General features: G+C 35.6%; 1 protein-coding gene and 1 pseudogene across 2 annotated transcripts in view; both read left to right on the top strand.

The window, feature by feature from the left end:
- The window catches only part of MAP2K4 (mitogen-activated protein kinase kinase 4), a 121,765-nt gene that overhangs the window by 80,883 nt on the left and 17,336 nt on the right, over positions 1 to 23,546 (top strand). For both annotated transcript variants that reach the window (XM_050765000.1, XM_050764999.1), the window contains 3 exons: positions 5,630 to 5,749; positions 8,221 to 8,272; positions 11,096 to 11,223. In XM_050765000.1, coding sequence (XP_050620957.1) covers positions 5,630 to 5,749; positions 8,221 to 8,272; positions 11,096 to 11,223 — 300 coding nt within the window. The remainder of the gene's footprint in view (positions 1 to 5,629; positions 5,750 to 8,220; positions 8,273 to 11,095; positions 11,224 to 23,546) is intronic.
- LOC126939575 (dynein light chain Tctex-type 1-like) lies at positions 11,231 to 23,542 on the top strand (annotated as a pseudogene).

Genomic DNA, 23,546 nt, shown 5'->3' with positions numbered 1-23,546 from the left:
TTAGCTGTGGGGTTTTCATAATTTTTTTTTAAATCAAGTTAAAGAAGTCTCCTTTTACTCATAGTATGCTGAGAGATTTTGTCAGGAATGGATGTTAGACTTTTGTCAGATTCTTTTTCCAGATCCTTGAGATGTTTTTGAGATGTATGGTTTGTTGGTTGTTTTAATAATGGTAAGTTATATGGATTGATTTCTGATATTAAGCATAGCTTTTATTTCTGGGAGAAATTCAGTTGGCGTTATGACGTATTCTCTTTTTTAATCTGTCATTGGATTCAATTTGCTAAATTACTAACATTTCGCTAATTTGCTAAAATTCATTTAAAATTTTTATATCTGTGAGAGACATTGATGTATAGTTTTCTTATTTTTGTCTGACTTGTATCAGTGTAATGCTAGCCTCGTAGAATGAGTTGGGAAATATTTCCTCTTCCTGAGTTTTTTGGGAGAATTTATATTTAATTGGTATTTTTTTTTTGTAAATATTTGATGGAATTTACCAGTGAAGCCACTTGAACTTAGCAATGTCTGTGAGAATATTTTTGACTGAATATCCAGTTTCTTTCAAAGATAGAGTTATATTCAAGTTACATATTTCTTGTTGAGTGATCTTTGGTATTTGTTTCTTTGAAGAAATTTATCCCTTTCATCTAAATTATCAAATTTATTGGAATAAAATTATTCATAATATTTCTTTTTTATTATTTTAATATTGGTAGAGTCTGTAGTGTGTTACTTCTGTCTTCCCTGTCCCTCCCTCCCTGCCACTTGTTTCTGATACCGATAATTTATGTCTTCTTTTTTTCTTCCCAATTAGTCCAGCTAGAGGTTTATCAATTTTATTGACCATCTCGATGAACCAGCTAGCTCTCAGTTAAATGATTTTCTTTTCTTATCTTTTTTTTTTAAAGTCAAGGTCTTGCTCTGTGGCCCAGGCTGGAGTGGTGCAGTGGCCTCATCCTAGCTCAACCCAACCTTGAACTCCTGGGCTCAAGGGATCTTCCCACATCAGTCTCCTGAGTAGCTGGGACTACAGGCATGCACTACCACCACCCTGCTAATTAATTAATTTTTTTTTTTTTTGTGGAGGTGGGGTCTCACTTTGTTGATCAGGCTAGACTCAAACTCCTGGCCTCAAGCCTTTCTCCCACCTTGGCCCCCTAAAGCACTGGAATTACAGGCATGAACCATTGCGTCCAGCCTCAGTTACATGATTTTCTGTATTGCTTTTCTATTACTATTATTATTTTTTGATGGGGGGATTCATTCTGATTGTGGTTTCTTACTTTCTTTTACTTATTTTTGCTTGATTTCCTTTTTTTTTCTTTGTTTGTTAAGGTGGTCCATGTTCTTTTTAAACTGTGAAATATTTTAAACATAGACTAAATTACAGAGGAGGAATAGCTACCCAAATCCTATATTGGCATATTTATTCTTTATATGTCTTTAAATATTATAAATGCACTTAAAGCCCTCATCACATTTCCCTTTCCAAATCTCATCACTACTCTGAGTGTTTCCTTTAACTTGCTTGTTGGTTTAGGTCATCCATATGGGCATTTTCCCCTACATTTTACATAATATTGCTTTCTGTATTTTCACAGTTTAAGTAAATGGAATGCTAAATGCATTCTCTATTATACATTTTATTCAACAGTTTTATTCAACATAGTTTTCAAGATTTATGTAAATATAGATTCATAATATATAGATTTAATTTATTTTAACTATGTAGTATTCTAATGATTAAATACACCCTATTTTGTTTTATTTTTAGAAATAATCCTAACATAGATTGCTTCTAATTTTTTACAATTATAAACAGCACAAAAATGAAGAATTGTTTTGCATGTCTCCTTGACAACTTAGGTTACAGATTATTCAGCGTATGTCCCTGGAAATACAATTGCTAAATTTAATGATACCCATATCTCCAGCTGGAGTACTGACTTACATTTCCACCAAAGTTTCTGTATTGAGAATTGTATTTGGTATCAGTCATTCCTGACTGTTAGTAGCTTATGGTTTCAGTTGTTATGGTTACCTCTTGGTCCACGTTGGCTCCTAGAGTTCAGCTATCGTGTCCACACGAAGGGGGAAGAAAAAGGGAAGAACGAAAAGGATTTTCCTGGAGTCATGAACCAATGATTTTGTGTTGATACCTCTGTGGCTGCCTTTCTTTACATTTAAAGACCAGGAAATGTAGATTTTAGCTAGGTATATTGTGCAGAGGAAAGGGGGAATGTTTATTGAGTATGCCATCAGCATTTACTGTCACAGATCTTTTACCTGGTCTGTACTAACATTTGATAATAAACGTTTAATTTTTGGCAGTTTGAAGTGGTATCTCACTTTTAAAATTGCATTTCCTTGATTGGTGAGGTTCAGAATTTTTTACATATATTTAGGCTTTTTTTTTTTTTAATTGCCTTTGATATAATTCTACTAAGTTTTATCTTTCCCTAATTAATTTAGCATAACTGTTTATTATTCAGGATACTGATCTTTTGTTTCTTTACATCCAAATAGATGCTTTTGTCTCTCATTTTTAAACTTTTGGTATGTTCTCCTTGTTTATACAGAAGTATTCATTATAATGGGGTTAAATTTAACAGGTCTTATCCTTTGTGATTTGTTGTTTTTATGTGTGTTCTTGGGAAAAATTTTTTTCCGACATAAAAGTCATGGAGAACTCTTAGAAAAAAAAAACTTTTGCTTTTTTGCAAAATCCATTTGGGAGTTTTTGTATATATATTTGTGAATGATTTGATGTCAGAATTTAATTTTTTTCTATATGGAAGGTAAGTTGTCCCAGCGGCATTCATTGAATAATACATTCTTTTACTATGATTTGCTTTAACTTTTGTCATATATCAGATTTTTGTATGTGCATGAACTTTTGCATCTGTTTCTTTGGTATATTTACCTTTTATTTCTGACTGCTTCATAAAAAGTCTTTGTGTAGTAGGTCAGTATCTCTTCTTTAAAATTATCTTAGTTATTCTTGGCTCTACTTTAATATAAGCTTTAGGGTCAGTTTGTTCAGGTCCTTGAAAATTTTGATTAGAATTTAACTGAATTCTTAGATTAATTTGGGAGAATTTGACATGCTTCTCATCTTGAGTCTTCACATTTGTAATCATGGTCTGCCACTCCATTTGTTCAGGTTGTTGTTATGTCCTTTAGTAACATTTTATATTTGTTTTCATAAAGGTTCTGCCTATTTTATTAGATATATTTCCTGGTGACTTAGTTTATATTTTTATTGAGAATGATATCTTTTTAAATTTATTTTCTAATTAGTTATTATTGGTATATGTTATTGGTTATAAATGAATCTTTAGGAACCCTTATGTTACCTTAGTAGTTGAGTTTTTCATCATTCTCTAGCTTTTTTCCCCCAATAAACCCACATTTATTAACTTCTGCATTTCAGACCTGTGGTCATCCTGTTTTCTGCTTGAGCATGACAGTTCATGCTGCTGTCACTACTTTTTCAGACAGCTCAGGGCATTTCATTTTTTAAATTCAGCTCATTACCATTGTCTTGTTCTCTGTATGCCCAAAAGGAACTGTCAGAGAGGTAAGAAGGTTACATTAGGTTATGTTCCTTAAAAATTACAAAGATGTCTCTCTCTCTCGAGCTCATTGCTCTTTTCTGTCCCCACTTCTCATCTTCAGTTCTGACTTTACTTCTTACCTTTATTCTCCCACTCCCATGCCCATCTTTCTCTTTTGTTTGCCCGTATTTCCCTTCCTTCTCCCTTCCATTTGGTAACTATAGTTTTTACCACCTGCCAGGCACTTTAGTTTGTGCTTTGCATATGTTAACTCATTTGCCCTTTATCACAGTCCTCTGAGGATGGTGGGGCAGTCTCATTTCATAGATGAGGACGTGAGGAGACCCAAGCTTATAAAAGTAGAAAGTAGGAGAGCTTGGATAATGTCAGGCGTTTCAGACTCCTAATGTCATTTTTTTTATTGTTGTTGTTGTTTTCACTTTGCTGTATTATTGAGGTTCGTTCTTTCTACTGTTTTTATAAGTGGATGAGGTAAATGTGCTATATGTCTCTAATAAAAATTTTTAGTAAACCTACTTAGATAGTGTCTCTAAAATAAAGCTATGTCTATTTTGGGTGGAGGGTGTTACTTGATCTTTCACGATAGCCATTCTCACTGGTCTCTCTAAAGAAAAAGAGGTTTACAGAGAAGAAAGACTTAAATGCAGAAATAATCAGTAAAAGTTTACTATGTCCAATATGCTTTACAAAAACATATTATGTATAGCCATGTAGCTAGCTATGTGAATGTTCTAGAAAGTGGTCCTGTTGTAAGAGTGCATTGTAAACATTGATAAAAGAAAAACATTAGGGACACTGGATTCTATTCATGGGTAAGTGTATTATTCTGGGCAAGTAATTTTACTTTTAACAGGCATTAATCTCCTATATAATCCAAGGATAGAATTGATTATATAATCATTGTATATTTGAAGGATACGAGATTAGTGGGTAGAAAATCTTTGCTGTATTTATAAATAAGCAACAACATACAGAACTGTTTAAGGTAATTTTTAAAAATCATTTTGATAGTATTTTCATTTTTGTAAGGTACTTTGTAGTTCTTGTTCATCTGTGTGTCCTGTACTTTTATTATAATCATGGTATCTGCTTTTATTTTTTATTTTTTCATGACTCACGCATCTCTCTCATGAACTGTATTCATTTTCAGAAATATTGATTTTAGATAATCTCTTTAATGTTGTAGTATTCCCTTTTGTGAGATAGTTCATCGATTTCTAGTTTTGTTTTTTCTTAGTGTAATTTATGGAGCATTTGTTTCAGTTACATTCCCAGACATAGGATGATTCTGTAAAATGGTATCAACACAGTTATTTCTGTTTTATTGTCAAATTGCTGTCAAATTGGTTTAAAACAATCTATAATGCAAGAAATGTTTGAATGATTCAGTTTAATTATAGCCGGCGTCCAGTCATTTAACAAGTATTTATTGAGTCTTTGCTCTGGCAGAGGTTACATTCTAGTGGGGAATATATATGACAAACATAATAAATAAGTAAATTACACTTTACATTAGAGCATGATGATGACTTTACAGAACAGAGCAGGATGGGGGAGTGCCTGGTGGGATGACTTGCGCTTTACATTACTTAAAGTAGGCCTTGCTGAGAAGGTGGCATTTGAACAGGGTCTTGAGGCATGGGATTTACTTTATGTATTTTTGTCTTTTGTGGCTAATTTAAGAAGTTTATGTAGTCTCTTAAGATTACTGTCATCTATTTTCATTGTTAGTAAGAATGAATGGTTTTCTACATATTTCCTATTTTTTTTTCTATTTTGGCAAAATTTGAAATTTTTATAAAAGCACAGAAGTTTTCTGTGTAAGCCTGTCCCTGCCCATACAATTAAAGAGTGGGGAAAATTGGCTTTAACTACATTGTTTGTATTTAAATCTGTTGAAGGCTTTAATAAGAAAACAAATATTATTACTAGTTTGAGATTTGAAATAAACAAGAATAAGATTGCTCCTTTCTTAATATTTACATTTTAAGTAAAGGCAAGGTGATATTTAAGATATGTAAGAATAACAGATATTTGTTATTTTATAGGGTGACTGTTGGATCTGTATGGAACTCATGTCTACCTCGTTTGATAAGTTTTACAAATATGTATATAGTGTATTAGATGATGTTATTCCAGAAGAAATTTTAGGCAAAATCACTTTAGCAGTAAGTACCTAGTCTTTAAATTATTCATTGTGTATATAGTTATATAGAGATGCTGCTGGAGTTTTGAATACACATATTTGAATGTCACTCACAGTACCTTCCTGAAAATAATTCATAGTGAATAACCAGAGACAAAGTTACTTCTGTGGGGTAGTTAGCACAATAGTAGTCATAATGGTCTCGATAAATACTGCCAATGTTCTTTCCCTTTGAATCTCAATGAATCATAACAGACTGTTCTGTAAATAAAACTAGAAAAAGCAATTTTCTGTTCATTTTTTCCTGTTGCTTTAACTATTTTTAAATAGGCTATATTAGCACAGTTATCCCGAAATTAATCAGAATCACAGCCGTCTCCTTGAAGCCCCATAATTGAAGCCCTTGGACAAAGTATGTTTACTATGATTTAAGATTTTGGTTATTCAGTCTAAACTATCTAAAATTTTGACTAGCAGTTTCAGGGACCAGTGTTACTACTAAATTTGGTTAATTCACTTTCACCAGAGGACCAAAAAAGAAAATAGGTACTTTTTTACATATGTGTTTATAGTTCTGAAAGTAAATTGGTTGATCACTTTGTTTCTTGCTCTGAATCTTTAAGTCGGCAAATGTATGTACATTTTTTTCCTAAAGGAAAAAGATAATTTACTTTCATAGAGCAAAATTCATAAGATTCTTAGAAACTCCTGAGAATCTGAGCTAATGGCATGTTTTAGGTTAGTTGATATATAAACTAAATCATACAGGAAGTTGTAAAATAGATACTTCGGTTGCATGTAATTTCCCAGCTCTTCCTTACCTGCATACTACCCCTCCAATGTAGTTCACCAAGATATATATACCCTTTCAAATAATTTCATAAAAAGATTTTATGAAAATCATTTTATTTTTAAATTTTATGAAAATAATTGTATAAAATGAAGCTAACTTAGACTAGAACTTATTCATTATTTAGCTGGGTATATGAAATTTTACAATGATTAGTTTAGCCATCTCTCTCCAATATATTAAACCAGTGTTATCTTGAAACTTGTTACTATTCGTAATAATTATAATAATAGAAAAATGACAATAGCTAATGGTTATTAAATGCTTATTTGCATCAAACTGTTTGTGACATTTAATCTTCATAGCAATTCTCTGTGGTAAATAGTGTTACCCCATCTTTATGGATGATAATCTGAAGCATAGACAGATGAAATAATTAATGTGCTTTGAAGTGTATGCAGTTAGAAGTGGCAAATGATTTAAATCCAGGCAGCCTGATCCCAGAACCCTGCTCTTAACCACTCTATGACAGGATGACCATGAAATTAGAAAACAGAAAATTATTTTATATATTGCAATATAAAGAATATATACCATAGAAAATGATTTATTCCATATTTGCGTTAGTCAAGACTTGGTGATCATTTTATATATACTAAGCACACATGTAAAATTATTTTGTGTTTAGTCTTTTCTTGCTAATTAATAAACCAGCAAACACACAAGCATAGCTATTCACAACAAATTTATGTGTTCTACATTTCTCGTACCTAGCAGCTTGACATCAGCAAAGACTTAATCTTACAGCAAATGGTTGGCCTGTTGTTTAGTTCTCCTTTAGTTTGAGGTTGTGTCTCTCTTCCTTCCCTTCCTGAATAAATGTGTAATATTCTGATCATGATCAGTGACCAGGCAACAGGATAAATTCCCACAGTGGTGAACAGAGTTACGCTAGCTCTTCAAAAATCACCTTGAAGGCTTAGCACCCAATGAGGGTGGATAATTGTGAGGAACTGAGAATTTAGAAAACTTTTTATGTACTATTGGACTTAGAAATTGAAATCGATTTTGCTGCAAGTTATTACTCTTAGTTGAAATGGAACCAACTCAGTGATCGTTGTTGTCCTGTTTTTATTTTTGAACATGTTAGAGGCCAGGCACAATGGTTCATGCCTGTAATCCCAGTAGTTTGAGAGGCTGAGGCAGAAGGATTGCTTGAGCCCAGGAATTTGAGATCAGCCTGGGCAACATAGCTAGAACCGTGTCTCTACTAAAAATTTAAAAAGTTAGCCAGGCATGCATCTGTAGTCCCAGCTACTTGGGAGGCAGTGGTGGGAGCGAGACCCAGTCTCAAAACAAAAAGGAAAAAAAAAATACAAGGAAATTTTAGGTTGGAGATACAAAAAAAGATAAAATTTTAAATGAATTATTAAATTATAAGTCTAAGTTACTGGGTGGGTGGGTTGGTTGGTTGGTTGGTTGGTTGGTTTGTTTTAGCCATCAGGGAACAGCATATAAAGACAACTAAGCTTTTAGATCTGAAATTATTCAGTATCTTTGGATAACAAGAAATGACAGAATATTGAAATATTAAGCTTAAAGTGTATGCAAAGGACTACATGGGATATTACTTGTTTTCAACTATTATGCTGTTTGAATAAAAAGAAACAAGGTGCTTATTTCATCTCTTCTTTTCTCCCTAGACTGTGAAAGCACTAAACCACTTAAAAGAAAACTTGAAAATTATTCACAGAGGTGGGTATGGATTGGTATTTGCTTAATAGAAATTAACTTTTTTCTCTTAATTGATGAACAGTTACTGAAAATTACAGTGTCACTGTATAAACTTTCCTAAAATATTCATATTTTTAGCAAAAAATGATTTATGTACTCTAAAGCTCATATTATTACTATTTTTTTCTTTAGGATTCAATAAATTTCAGTCTGTCTTAGTATGTTGGACTTAGAAACTAAAATAGATTTTGCTGCACATTGTTATTACTATTAGTTGAAAAATAATTATGCATTTGCCTGATAGATAATTAATGTTTTTCTGCATACAAATAGGGCATCGAAGTGGTCCTGTGGACATTCAGAGAAGAATCTGAGGGATAGTACTGTCAAGCATTTTAAAGGCACGCTATCCCTGTCTGTTGTTTCTTCTTCACATTAGAGGATGTTTCTAAATTGAGACAAATCTTTTAATTGGTATTATAAGTTGAAATTTCTCTAAAGCATGTTGTATTTGTGTAAACAGTGATCTTGCCCTTATTAGATGCATATTCAAATGAAACATTTGATGTAGTTGAAGGCCAAACCTAGAAAAGTAGTAACCCTGTGGGAATCCCGAATTTAATCCAGCAAATAGATGAAATGCTTGCTTTTCTTATTACCGTGCTAGACTCAGGGTAGTGAGGTGCTGGCTTTGAGGAAACACACTGGGTCAGTACCCCTCAGCAAATTTGTAATGGAAAAACCTAAGACAGTACGTGGCAGTGTGTGATTTAGCCTGACAGTAAATAGGAAGAAAAGTAAAAGGTCAAAATCAAGAGAAGTGAAAAATTTCTAATTCTGGGAGACAATTTCTGGTGGTTAAAGAAATTAGTAATTGGGCCATTTTTTTAAGTTATTTTGTTTGTGGTTGACACTAGACCACTGAAATTAGTGAACCTTGAACATCAGTATATTTTATTTAATTTTGTTTGGCTTAATGCTTGTTAGAAATAATATCATTTTTTCTTTTGGCCTAAAATTATGTAGAGTTAGGTCCCTAGACAAAATTCTTTGTTTCTCTTGTAGTTGTTCTTCTTGTCTTGATTTTTTTCCCTTCTTCGTTAGCTGTGTTTTATAATTGTGAGAGTAGCACCTTTGAGACATTTGTTAGTTACCTTAGGGATACTTAGTGACCGCAGTAAAGCACCAAGGTACTGCCTGGGAAGTAGTTGAATAAAATAAAAAATCTTCAGAAGTAACTTTTGTTTTTCTCTTACTAAATAAAGTGATGAGTTTATAGCTGTCTTTTATCAGTTAGGATCAGTTAGCTTTTTTGTTGGAGTCAGTGCTTTTGATTACAAGTAATAGAAAATTCTGATCACTCTCGTTAAACTTCAAGGAAATTCATTATCTGTCATAATAAATCCAAAGATGGGGTGGCTGAAAGCACAATATGACTAGGGGTCATGCTTGCTCTTTTTGCTTCTGTCCTCCTTCATGTGTTAACTCTGTCCTCAGGGTAGTAACAACTAGAGCAGTTCCCACTGTCATGTCTAGATGTGACTGCCTCTTGAAGAAGAGGTGCTCTCATGCTGTGCAGCTTTGTGGGGAATATGGAAACTTTTCCCACATCTCTAATACCTTTTCTTGGCTCATTCACTAGAAGTGCCTCATGCCCTTAAACCAGCTACTATCAAGAAGCATGAGACTACCCTTATAAAACTTATACCAGCCAACAGCCAGGATTTGGAGGTGTGGCTGTTGATAAGAAGAGATACCTCAATAAAACACAGGTTCTGTTAGAAGATATGGATGGGGCTGGGCGTGGTGGCTCACACCTGTAATCCCAGCACTTTGGAGACCAAGGCAACTGGATGACTTGAGGTCAGAAGTTTGAGACCAGCCTAGCCAACATGGTGAAGCCTCATCTCTACTAAAAATACAAAAATTAGCCGGATCTGGTGGCGCATACCTGTAATCCCAGCTACTCAGGAGGCTGAAATAGGAGAATTGATAGAACTTGGGAGGCGGAGGTTGCAGTGAGTGGGGATTGCGCCACTGCACTCCAGCCTGGGTAAAAAAGAGTGAGACTGTCTCAAAAAAAAGGAAAAGAAAGTATGGATGGTTAGGAATGGATTTTTGATAGGCCCACAGCTGTTTCAATCATGGTAAGAGATCTTTACTGAATTTTTTTGTGGATCACCTTCTGAGTCACATTTAGATGTTTTCTGCATCCTATATTTTAAAACCTTATTTTTTATTCATTGAGCCAGGGTAGTGACAAGGACGTGGATGAAGGACTGAGCTATGGGTAGAGAATTAGTTGGCACATACTGGTAGTGACTTGATTGTCAGTGAGAAAGGGATTTGACATTCCTTATATTTTGACTGTTATGCAATGAATCTGAACTAAATAAATGAATTTTTAAGCCTTTTGAAAACAATCTAATGCCTAAATTTCTTGTGAAATTTTTTTTGATATTCAGTTTTTAAGCACTGGCATTCAGAAAATTGTTTTCCTTTCTCATTTTCAATAGAAGAAAACCATTGTTTTTTCTGTGTTTTACAAATATGAAGATGTTAAGAGAAAAATCAATCCCTGTCTATATCTTATAGATTAATAAGATGTTTGTGAAATGACTTTTGCTGTTACATTTACACAATTATAGTTATTAAAGCTACTTGTTTAAAACATGAGTAATTATTGTATGTGATAAATGAAGATGCTTTACTTCTTATATATCTGAATTTAAGGACTTGACCACTTACGTTGTCTAAGGTTTTTCAATATTTTTGCTTAAAGTGAGGCCTTATGTAACCTAGGAAGAAGCTAATTGTATACTGAATGATATCTATGTCTTGCAGATATCAAACCTTCCAATATTCTTCTGGACAGAAGTGGAAATATTAAACTCTGTGACTTCGGCATCAGTGGACAGCTTGTGGACTCTATTGCCAAGACAAGAGATGCTGGCTGTAGGCCATACATGGCAGTAAGTGTTAAGTCCAGGCCTTCTTGTTTGATAGTCATTGCACAGAGAACCTATGTTCTTTTGTGCTGACCATTAGTCATGCGATTTTACCATGAAACTGCTAGAATATTTCCCTTACCCTTAGGCCCATGCTCAGGTCCTAGCATCTCCATGAAACTTTGCTAAATTATCCCAGTCAGCTCCTGTTTTCACTGTCTTGCTTTATTTCTCTTATTTGGTATTTAGCAGTTGTGGTCTTCTGATTATTGTTTGTTCATTATATTCAATTCAACTCATTAAGCAGATGGTAACTTCTCAGAAAGTTCCTACTATCCCTTAGTGAGACAAATGGGAAGCCTTGGGTTCATAGCAGAATTCACTATGTATTACAGAGTCTGAAGCTGTATGTTTTGAATATTGTCAGTCCCTGTTTTAGGGGTAGATGAAGCACACCAACAAATGCAGAAGTCGAGGCCTTCAGTATTTTGCAACCTGGAGCCTCTTTTTCTGCAAAGAGACAGATGTACACTATCCATCCATAGATATCACACTCATCTTACCCCAGTATATTTGCATACAGTGTTCTTACAGCCTTTATTTTGATCTATATTTGAATAAGAATTTAGTGTCTGTGTTTCAGACATTTCCCAAGGTGTTGATGTCTTTCTTTAATGTTGCCATGGTTCTTTGGGGACAAATGTGACACAAGACAGGCGCGGTGGCTCACACCTGTCATCCCAGCACTTTGGGAGGCCCAGGCAGGAGGATCACAAGGTCAGGAGATCGAGACCATCCTGGCTAACATGGTGAAACCCTGTCTCTACTAAACATACAAAACAAAATTAGCCAGGCATGGTGATGGGCGCCTGTAGTCCCAGCTACTCGGGAGGCTGAGGCAGGAGAATGGCGTAAACCCGCAGGGCAGAGCTTGCAGTGAACCGATATTGCGCCTCTGCACTCCAGCCTGGGTGACAGAACGAGACTCCATCTCAACAACAGCAACAAAAAATGCGACACATAAGGTTTTATGGTTGTTTCTTGAGGCCTTCCTGCCAGCAGCATTTCTTTCCATCTTTGTAGACTCTTTTCAACTAAAGATAAGCTTAGAATTGAATAAAATTTTTCTTTTTCTTTGTTTCCTCCTTGATATATATGTTTTCAAACCTAGTGCTATAAACAATAAAAAAGTAAGAGTCACAGGCTAGATATCATAGGTGTTCTATATTGTTTGTGATATATTGTTTGTGAATGGATAGGCTTAGTGCTACTACAAATTTCAACTTACTGCATTTTTCAGTCCTCTTGGTTTTGTTATATCTTCCCATATCACTTTTTCTTCAGATGAACATGTAAAAGGAGTGTGTGTGTGTGTGTGTGTGTGTGTGTGTGTGTGTGTGTGTGTGTGTGGGTAGACACCTAACCTGTGTGGTAAGACCTTCTTTTAAACTTTCGGTTTTGTGGATGTTGACTGGCTGGGCAGATTTCTTGACTCAGTTTGGAAGATCATTTGTTATCGTGATAACTAGGGACAAATGGCATAATAGTTTCAAAGGCAGGAAATAAAAATAATTAGACATGGAGCATTGGGAAATGTGATTTACATATTTATTAAGGATACCCTGAGAATGAACTGAAATTGTTATCTACAGTTTTAGGGCTTGTCTCAATACTAACAGTGACTAAATGTTTTTGTTGTGTGACACTAAGAATTATATTTGATGGAAGCAGGCTTTGAAAATGCAATTGAAGCCCAGATAAAGTAGAATACTTTGAATTCAGCTTTTAAAGAAAGACACAGACTTTCTTTAAAACAGACTTTCTTCATTCTTGTGCAGAGATATGCTTTGCAGGCCCAGGAGATGTAAGACTTCTGTTTTCCTGCTGACCTTCATCTGTGGAACACAAAGGCTGATAAACTCTTCGCCTCTAATCTTTACTGGACCAAACGAAATTCTTCTGTCCATTCTCATCTTTTAAAGCCTATTTAGATAGACAAGAACTTAATGTTAATTTTAAAAGCCTTCAAGTGGTTTAACTTTTCTTCAAATATTGACAAAACATGTTGGAGGTATATCATTTTATTTGAGATTTATAATTGTCTTTAGTCTACAGGACTTAGGATTACTCATTGGATTGTGCAACATAAAAAAATAAATAAAATGTAGAGTTTACACATAAATTTTCCCATAAATGGATTTCCTGTAAACATTTTCCCAACACCATGCCCTCATATAGGTACACAGTCTTATGTTGCTTAACCATGGGAATATGTTCTGAGAAGTGTGTCGTTAGGCGATTTTGTTGTGCAAAATCATAGAGTGTACATACACAAACCTAGATGGTATAGCCTACTACACACATAGGCTATATGGTATAGCCTATTGCTTCTAGTCTGCAAGCCTATACAGCATGTTACTCTACTAAATACTGAAGGTAGTTATAGCACAACAGTAACTATTTGTGTATCTAAATATAGAAAAGATAGGTCAAAATATGGCAAAAAGGAGGTAGAGGCAACACTCCAGAGGAAAGATGGAAGACTACCAGGCTGCCGAGGAGACTGCTTTTGTCGTTGATGAGTTGAGCAGATTGTAAAAGAGGCTATAGAAAGCGCAATTGGTGGTAACGCTTATCAACACAGCAAAGTGAATCAGTGGACCACAAATGTAGTAGAACAAACTTCAAGCCAACTCACCAAGCTGGGAAAACCACTGAAATATGTTGTGACCTGTGTAATTATGCAAAAGAACGCAGCTGGATTACACACGGCAAGTTCCTGCTTCTGGGACAGCTCTGCTGACAGGAGCTGCACCATGCGATGGGAGAATAAAACCATGTACTGCATCGTCAGTGCCTTTGAACTGGGTATTGGACCTCCTAGTCCAGCCTGTGACCTTCCTCCGGTAGTTCATCTTCTAACACCAGCTATGAATTCAGTGAACTCTTTTCCATTCTTTTTAATTCTGTTTTGTGGCACTCTCAAAATGTAGAGAAAAAAACAAATGACTGCACTGTTACATGAACTGTGCACTAAACTCAGATGAGCATCCCTGTAGGTCACCTGCAGCCTGCGTTGCCACTTGTCACTCTGAATATTTCTTTTCAAAGGTGCTAAAATCTGAAATCTTCTAGTGTGAAACTTGCTATCCTCTCTGAAATGATTCAAATACACTGATTTTCCATACTTTATACTTTTGTTAGAATAAATTATTCAAATCTAAAAAAATATGATATGAAGAATAAATAATGGTTCACTGAGAGAAGGCACTTTTCATGAATGGAGCTTACAGGACTAGAAGTTGCTCTGGATGAGTCAGTCAGTGAGTGGTAAGTGAATTTGCAGGCCTAGGACACTACTGTAGACTTTATAAACACTGTACACTTAGGCTACACATTTATAAAACATTTTTTCTTCAGTAATAAGTTAACCTGAGTGTACTGTAACTTTTTTACTTTATATACTTTTCAATTAACATTTTTAAAACTTTTTTTGTATTAACACTTAGCTTAAAACACACACTTACAGCCATACAAAAATATTTTCTTTCTTTATATCTTTATTCCATAAGGCTATTCTGTTCACTTATTTTTTCTTCTTAAACTTTTTTGTTAAAAACTAAGACATCATTCTAGGCCTATAGATGGGCAGGATCGTTAATATCACTGTCTTCTACATCTACATCTTGCCCCACTGGAAGGTCCTCGGGGGCAGTAACATGCAGGGAGCTGTCATCTCCTTTGTTACCAATGCCTTCTTCATAATACCTCCTTGAAAGACCTGCCAGAGGCTGTTTGATAGTTAACTTTTTTTTTAATAAGTAGAAGGACATCAAGTATAGTGTATTGTGCATAATTGTATGTGCTATACTTTTAAATGACTAGCAGTGCAATAGGTTTGTGTAAAACAGCATCACCACAAGTGTGAGTAATGTGTCGCTGTATGTTATGAGGGCTATGGTGTCATTAGGAGATAGGAACTTTTCAGCTCCATTATAACCTTATGGGACAACCTTTGTATATGTGGTCTGTCGTTGACCAAAATGTTGTTTTGCAGCACGAGACAATTTCTGTATGTGGGTATGGATGTGCCAAACCACCTGAAAGTAAGTTATGTCATGCATTTTATTCTAAACACTTCAGTGCATATCTCCCAAGAAAAAGACCATTCTTCTACATAACCACAATATCTTTACCACACCTAAAAAAACAAACAAGAATGTCATCTTTGAGTATCCCCATTCCAAAAATTCAAAACCCGAAATGCTCCACAATATGAAATGTTACCAGCACCAGTATGACCCAAGTTGAAAATTCAGCTGACCTTATGCGATGGGTCACATTCAAAATGCAGGTGCACCACACCTTGTTTATTCAGTGTTCCCAAGGTATAAAAGACCCTTGTACCTGCTTTAGCTGCAATATATCTTTTCCACACATGCCCAGATTTTCCCCACATAAGCATGCCTACAAAGGGTAATAAAATGGCATGTATGCAGGTCAGATGTGCTAATGACAGATTCCACACTATACCCCACATGGGGTCAAGACCTACCTGCATTACTCATTGTATATTTTTTGTTTGTTTGCTCATTTTTTGCTCAGTAGCTTAAAGATAATGTTGAAAATGTCAAAGCGGCCTGCAGATACCCCTAGAAAGACAGCAGTTTGTTAAAGGGGAAGTGTTTATTTTTATAGCACAGAAAGTCAAGCTGTTAGAGAAATTGGACAATGGTGTAAGTGCGAAATGTCTTACAGTAAAGTGCGGTATTGGTATGACCACCATATATGACCTGAAGAAACAGAAGGAGAAACTACTGAAGTTCTGTGCTGAAAGTGATGAACAAAAGTTACCGACAAATAGAAAAACACCACCTATAGCTGAAAATGAAGATCTTGATAATGAATTGAAAGAATGAATCTGTCAGACTCGCAGGGAACACATTCCACTTGATAGTATGCTCGTCATGAAATGAGCATCTACCATGATGAACTGAAAACTGAAGGGAACCATGAAGATTCAACAGGCTGGTTACAGAAATTTAAGAAAAAATATAGCATTCACTTTTTAAAGATTTCTGGTGATAAAGCATCTGCCGATCATGAAGCAGTGAACTTCATTGATGAGTTCGCCTGGGATAGTGATGATGAAAATTCAACATCAGAACAGGTATAATGCTGAGGAAATACCACTGTTTTGGCATGATTGCCCCAGAAAGACACTACAGCTGTTGAGACAGCCCCTGCAGGATTTAAGGATGCCAAGGGCAGAAAAACTGTAACGGGATGTGTTAATGCAGTAGGCACGTATAGGTATAAATCTGTAGGAGGCAAAAGCTTGCATCCTTCCTGTTTGCAAGAAGTGAATGTCTTACCAGTGCATTATTATGCTAATCAAAAGGCCTGGATCACTCGGGATACCTTTTCTGATTGGTTTCATAAATGTTTTGTACCGGTGCCTTATGCTTATTGCAGGGAAGCTGGACTGAAAGAAGACTGAAAGATTTTGTTATCCATTGACAACTGTTCTCCTTATACTGCAACCGAAATTCTCATAAAAAACAATGTTTATGCCATGTACTTTCACCCAAATGTGACTTCATTAATTCAGCCGTGTGACCAGGATATCCTTATATCAGTGAAGGGTAAATATAAAAACACTTTCTTGAACATCATGCTAGCAGCAGTGAACAGAGGTGTGGGTGTGGGAGGTTTGCAGAAGGCATTTAGCATGAAGGATGTCTCATATGCTGTTGCCAGGACTTGGCCATCAGTGACGTAAGACGCAGTTGTGCATGCTTGGCATAACCTTTGGCCTGTGACTATTCAGTGGTGGTGGTGGTGGTGATGATGAAGAAGAACAAGGTAGTGACTTGGGATGGATTCCATATATTAAAGTGAGAAAAAAATGATATCTGACCTCCTTTTATATGCAAAAAATACATCTTTCGAGTCTGTCAGTAAACTGAAAGAAGTGGATATCAAGGTAATATTTTTATTACCAAATAATGAAGCTTCAGTTTTTCATTTATTGACCAATGATGAAATAGCTGAAATGGTTCTGAATCAAGTGATGATGAAGATGACGTTAACACCGAGGAAGAAATGCCCATAGAAAGAGCACACATTCTGCATATCAAAAGAAACTGTCAACAGAGTAAACGGACAACCTACAGAGTGGAAGGAAATACATACAAACTATGCATCTCACAAAGTTCCAATATCCCGCATCTATAATGAACTTAAATTTATAAGAAAGAAAACAACCTCATTAAAAAGTGAGTGAAGGACACGAACAGACACTTTTCAAAAGAAGACATGCATGCATCCAACAAGCATATGAAAAACACAATGTCAGTGATCATTAGAGAAATGCAAATCAAAACCACAATGAGACATGTCTCACACCAGTCAGAATGGCTGTTAAAAAAAAGTCGAAACAGCAGATGCTGGTGAGGTTATGGAGAAAAGCGAGTACTTATATACTGTTGGTGGAAATGTAAATTAATTAAACCATTGTGGAAAGCAGTGTGGTGATTCCTCAAAAAGCTAAAAACAGAATTGTCATTCAACCCAGCGGTTCCATTACTGAAATTGGGTATTTAACAAAAGGAATAGAAGTCATTCTGTCATAAAGACACACACACACATATGTTCATTGCAGTGCTATTCACAATAGCAAAGACATGGAATCAACCTAAATGCCCATCAGTGGAAGACTGGATAAAGAAAATGTGGTACATATATACTGTGGAATACTCTGCAGCCATAAAAAAGAATGAGAGCATGTCCTTTGTGGTAACATGGATGGAGCTGTAGGCGATCCATTAATATCTAAGGATACTTAGCAAACTAATGCAGGAATAGAACCAAATACCACATGTTCTCGTAAGTGGGAGCTAAATGATGAGAACACATGGACACAAAGAGCAGCAAAACAGACAGTGGGGCCTACTTGAGTGTGGGAGTTGGGAGAGGATCAGAAAAAATAACTGTTGGGTACTAGGCTTAGTAACTGGGTGACCAAATAATCTGTACAACAAACCCCTGTGGCATGAGTTTACCTGTATAACAAACCTGCATGTGTAATCCTGGGCCTAAAATAAAAATTAAAAAAGAATAAAAATTAGGCCGGGTGCGGTGGTGCATGCTTGTAATCCCAGCACTTTGGGAAGCCAAGGTAGGTGGATCACTTGAAGCCAGGAATTCAAGACCAGCCTGGCCAACATGTGAAACCCCATCACTACTAAAAACACAAAAATTAGCCAGGCACAGTGGCACACGCCTGTAATCCCAGCTACTCAGGAGGCTGAGGCATGAGAATTGCTCAAAGCTGGGAGGCAGAAGTTGCAGTGAGCTGAGATTGTGCCACTACACTCCAGCCTGGGCAACAGAGCAAGATTTTATCTCAAAAAACATATATAAATAAAAAGGAAAGAAACTAAAAACTAAAAATAAAAATAAATGGAAACAAGCTCCCTCATCCACCCCTCCCAAAAAAATGCTCTTGATGAAAATGTGTAATGGGCTTTATTAAAGGATTAGAGCAGTATGCATTCATAACACAACAGGAAATCGTGTCAGTTTATAAAGTTGAAGAGAGACTTCTAAGACAAAAACCATTGTTAATGTGTTAGATGACTTGGGAGGAAACATTTACAAAGCCATCTAGCAGAATGCCTCCTCATTACTAAAGGACCTACTTCTGGCCCCTCAGATGCCTCTGATGTTTCTTCTCACCTAAAAAAAAAATAAAATACAGTGTCCAGTAGCCTTTTAATCAAAACACAGCATCGTTGTTGGAGGCCGAAAGCCTGCGGCTGTTTGTTGTTGCTGCTGTTTAACAGCTGACGCGGGTATTCTGGCGATGCTGCTGTGCTGCTTAGTTCCCCAGAACTCATTGTTTTTCACTGTATTAATGATACATCGTATTTTTTCCTGTTAAGTATTTATGTATGAACAAGTGTAACATAATGATTTCCTATTAATAGCATGTAAATTCCGAGTCCGGAATGATGGTGATGCCCAGCAACCACAGATTGTCTACCTGGGTGGCTGAGATAGTGACACTTTTGCTTTTTGGTGGTTCAGTGTACACAAACTTTGTTTCATGCACAAATTTATTTAAAATACAGTATAAAATTACCTCCGGGCTATATATATAGGTGTATATGAAAGATAAATTTCACATTTAGACTTGGATCCCATCCCCAAGATATTATGTACATGCAAATATTCCAGCATTTGAAAAAATCCGAAATCGAAACACTCAGGTTCCAGGCATTTTGGATGAGGATTTTGGATGAGGAATACTCATTCCATATTATCTAATACATAGTTCATACTCAGATTTCCCATATGTCAAAAAACTATTTTTTAGCTGTCAATCCAGGGTCACGTTAAGATTCCACATTGATTTTAGTTGTTACATTCTTTATTTTAATATATACTGAGCTTGATCATTCTTTTTGTTTTCTGTGACATTGGTGGTTTTGGAAGTGTTTTCAGAAAGTCTCGCATTCTTATAATATCTGATTGTTCCCTCATGATTAGATTCAGACTACAACTATTTTTAGACATGCATTCTTCATGTAAGAGGAGTGCTTTTTATTGCATAACATTGCAAAGCACATAATGGTTACTATTTGTAATGTTTACAGACATGCCTTTTTTTAAAGCAGTTAAAACAGTTGCAGAATAGAAACTGGTATGTTCCTCTATTCGTTTAGGTCTTCTTGCCATCTCTCAGCAATGTTTTGTAGTTTTCAGTGTGCAGCTTTTGAAGACCTTTTACATTTATTTCTAAGGAATTCATGGTTTGTGATACTGTGAAAGGAAAATAAAAACTTGGGACCCCGATTTACTATGCCAAAACAAAAAATTCAGCTGAAAGCTGAGTGATGTAAAAAAAAAAAAAACTGCCTTTCTTTTTGTTCTTAAGCAGATAGCTACAGATAAAGTGTTAAATATCTCCACAGGTAGTTACTCTGTTCACCTTATCTTATTTAAGTGCTGACTTACTAAGGATGAGAGAAATACATAATCGACTATTCCCGTCCTTGCTCCTTTTCTCTTGCAACATACGGATTCAGTAATGTGACTACACCCTCCCTCTTCCCCATGCTGCCTGCTTTTCCCCTTTAAATATTGAAGCCCTCAAAATCATATTTGGAGAGAGGCACAAACTTCCCTCTCAGGCATGTCCATTGTCCTTGGCAAAATAAACTTTTAAATTGATTGAGACCTGTGTCCGATTTCTTTTTGCCTTAGAATACTGTTATTGGGAATGGAATTAAAAATATTTTCCAATATGTTGCTATTATTATATAGAAATACAGCTGCTTTGCGTGTGTTAACATTGGATCCTGTGACCTTGCTAGTTTAGTTTTACTATTAGTTTCAGTAGGAATTTTCCGTGTCTGTGAATAAAGGTAATGCTTGTTTTCCCCCTTGCCTTTCTCTACTGGCTGGGTCCTCCAATATAATGCTGAATAGTAATAATGATAGTTAACATATTTGCCTTACGCCTAATATTAATTAAAAAGAAAGTGTTCTATGTTTCACCAGTAAGTATGATGTTAACTCTTGCTTATTTTAGATGCCCTTTATGGAAATGAAGATGTTTTCTTCTCTTAGTATGTTGTTACTCCTGTTGTTATTAGTGGGTTTTAAATTTTGTCAGATGCTGATTCTACATTTATTGAGATGATCACATTATTTTCCTCCATTCTATAAATAATGGTGTGTTGCATTGATTTTCAAGTATTAAGCTAGTATCGTATTCTTGAGATAAACTCTACTTGGTTATGATACATTACCTCTTTGTATGTTGCTGGATTAGATTTGCTCCTATTTTGTTACTTTTGTGTCTTTGTGTACAAGGGCTATTATCTTGTAATGACTTCGTCAGGTTTTCAAAAATGGTTATGCTGGCCTCATGAAATGAGTTGGGAAGCATACCCTCTCTCACTTTTTTGAAAAAAAATTTTGTGTAAGACTAGTGTTACTTCTCGCATATTTGAAAAGAGTTCACCAGTGAGCCCATCTGGGTGTGGACTTTTCTTTCTGGGCAGGTTTTTAATAACATTCATTAAGTAACATGGTTTAAAGGTTATTCACACTTTGATATTCTTTTTGGTAGGTTTTCATTTTCACAAAATACTTCTATTTCATCTATTTCTGTAAGAACAGTAGTAATGTCACCTCTTTCATTCTGATTTTAGTAACTGGAATCTTTTTCTGTGGGTCAGTCTAGCCAAAGTTGTGTCAATTTTATTGATCTTTCCAAAGTACTGTTTTGGTTTTCTTGACTTTTCTCTATTGTTTTTCATTCCTGTTTTACTTGTCTTCACTTTACTTTTTCTTACATTCTTCCTCCTGCTTGCTTTGGGTTTCATTTGTTCTTTTGTTCTAATTCTTTAAGCTATAAAGTAGCTTTGATTTGAGATGTCTTCTCTTCTAATGTATTCATTTTACATTATAAATTTTCTTCTGAGCACTACTTCTGCTATATCCCACAAATTTTGATAAGTTGTAGTTTCATTTTCATTTACTTCAATTTTTTAACTATTTCTTGAGACTTTTTTGATTCATATGTCATTTAGAGGTGTGTTGTTAAGTCTCCAAATATTTGAGGACTTCGCAGATATCTTCCTGCTACTGATTTCTAATTTATTTTTTTTGTGATCTGAGAACATGCCTTGCATGCTTTCCATCTTTTAAAACAAGGTATGTTTTATGCTCCAGAATGTGGTCAGGATTAAGGAATGTTCCATACTAGTTTGGGGAAAATGTTAATTTTGATGTTGTTGGATGTAGTGTTTTTTCTCTTGGTTGAATATCTGGGATTTTAATGTGTACCTTATCAGGCAAATACATATATATACAACAAAAAAAGTAAATAGCTTACAGTCAATTGTATGCAGCACAGTACTCATGCTCAAAGCAATATACAGAAGTCTTTAAAGTAGTTGGTGCTCACAGGCAGAGAATGTAATACAGTCAACTGTTATGCTTCTGTGGACATTTCTTTCAATAGCAGTTACTCTCAGACTTGGCGAAGGATCCATTGTCAACTCTGTGCCACCGAGACCTTCTCTCTCTCTTCCCTGTCCCTGACACATCATTTAGATGGTCCCTAATTTCAAGGAAATGTAAAGCTGTTCCTTTCACAGAAATTACTAAAAATGATTTCTACTGGACATATGATAGGATAATATATTACTGTCTTGGTAGTGCTTTAATTTGGCTACAAATGACTAACAGACAAATATCTTTACACATATGTGTAGTGATAAATTTAGCTTTATTGTGAAGTATGGGTGGAATAATTGTGATAAATTTAGCTCTTGTTTTGCTTTTGTGTCTCAAATATATTGTGGTATGGCCTCATCCACTGAACAAAGTCTTTTTTTTTTTTTTTTTTATACTTTAAGTTCCAGGGTACATGTGCACAACGTGCAGGTTTGTTACATATGTATACATGTGCCATGTTGGTGTGCTGAACCCATTAACTTGTCATTTACATTAGGTATATCTCCTAATGCTATCCCTCCACCCTCCCCGCTCCCCACAATAGGCCCCCATGTGCGATGTTCCCCTTCCTGTGTCCAAGTGATCTCATTGCTGAACAAAGTCTTTTAAAAATCAAAGACAGTCTTTTTTGTTTGTTTGTCACTCATTGCCACAAATGTGACCTTGTAATTCTTTTTTTTTTTTTACATTTTTTTTATTTTTTAATTTTTTTTTTTGAGACGGAGTCTCACTCTGTCGTCTAGGCTGGAGTGCAGTGGCGTGATATCAGCTCACTGCAAGCTCCACCTCCCGGGTTCACGCCATTCTCCTTCCTCAGCGTCCCTAGTAGCTGGGACTACAGGCGCCCGCCACCACCCCCAGCTAGTTTTTTGTATTTTTGGTAGAGACGGGGTTTCACCATGTTAGCCAGGATGGTCTCGATCTCCTGACCTCATGATCCGCCTGCCTTGGCCTCCCAAAGTGCTGGGATTACAGGTGCGAGCCACCGCACCTGGCGACCTTGTAATTGTTTATGTTTTCAAGTTTTCTTCCTTTCTCTCCCTCTTCCCTCAGCTTCAGCTTTGTAAATGCCTTTGAGTCTTTGGGGGGAATAGTTAAATGAATTGCTTGGTGTTCTCTTTATGGAAGTAGCCGTTAAGTTTTTTGTTGTTGTTTTTATGATAATGATGACTTCCTATTACTTCCAGTCTGACCCTAGACATGGATTTCTCTAGGAATATACTGGCATTTTGGCTATCTACCCAGCTGTTGCTTCCATTTGCTTATTCCTTGAGAGTAAGGCAATTAATAACTTACGCTTGTCTTTATGTTCC

The sequence above is a fragment of the Macaca thibetana genome, chromosome 16 (assembly GCF_024542745.1).
Source record: "Macaca thibetana thibetana isolate TM-01 chromosome 16, ASM2454274v1, whole genome shotgun sequence".
NCBI lineage: Eukaryota > Metazoa > Chordata > Mammalia > Primates > Cercopithecidae > Macaca > Macaca thibetana.
This window is presented reverse-complemented; position numbering and strand designations above follow the sequence as displayed.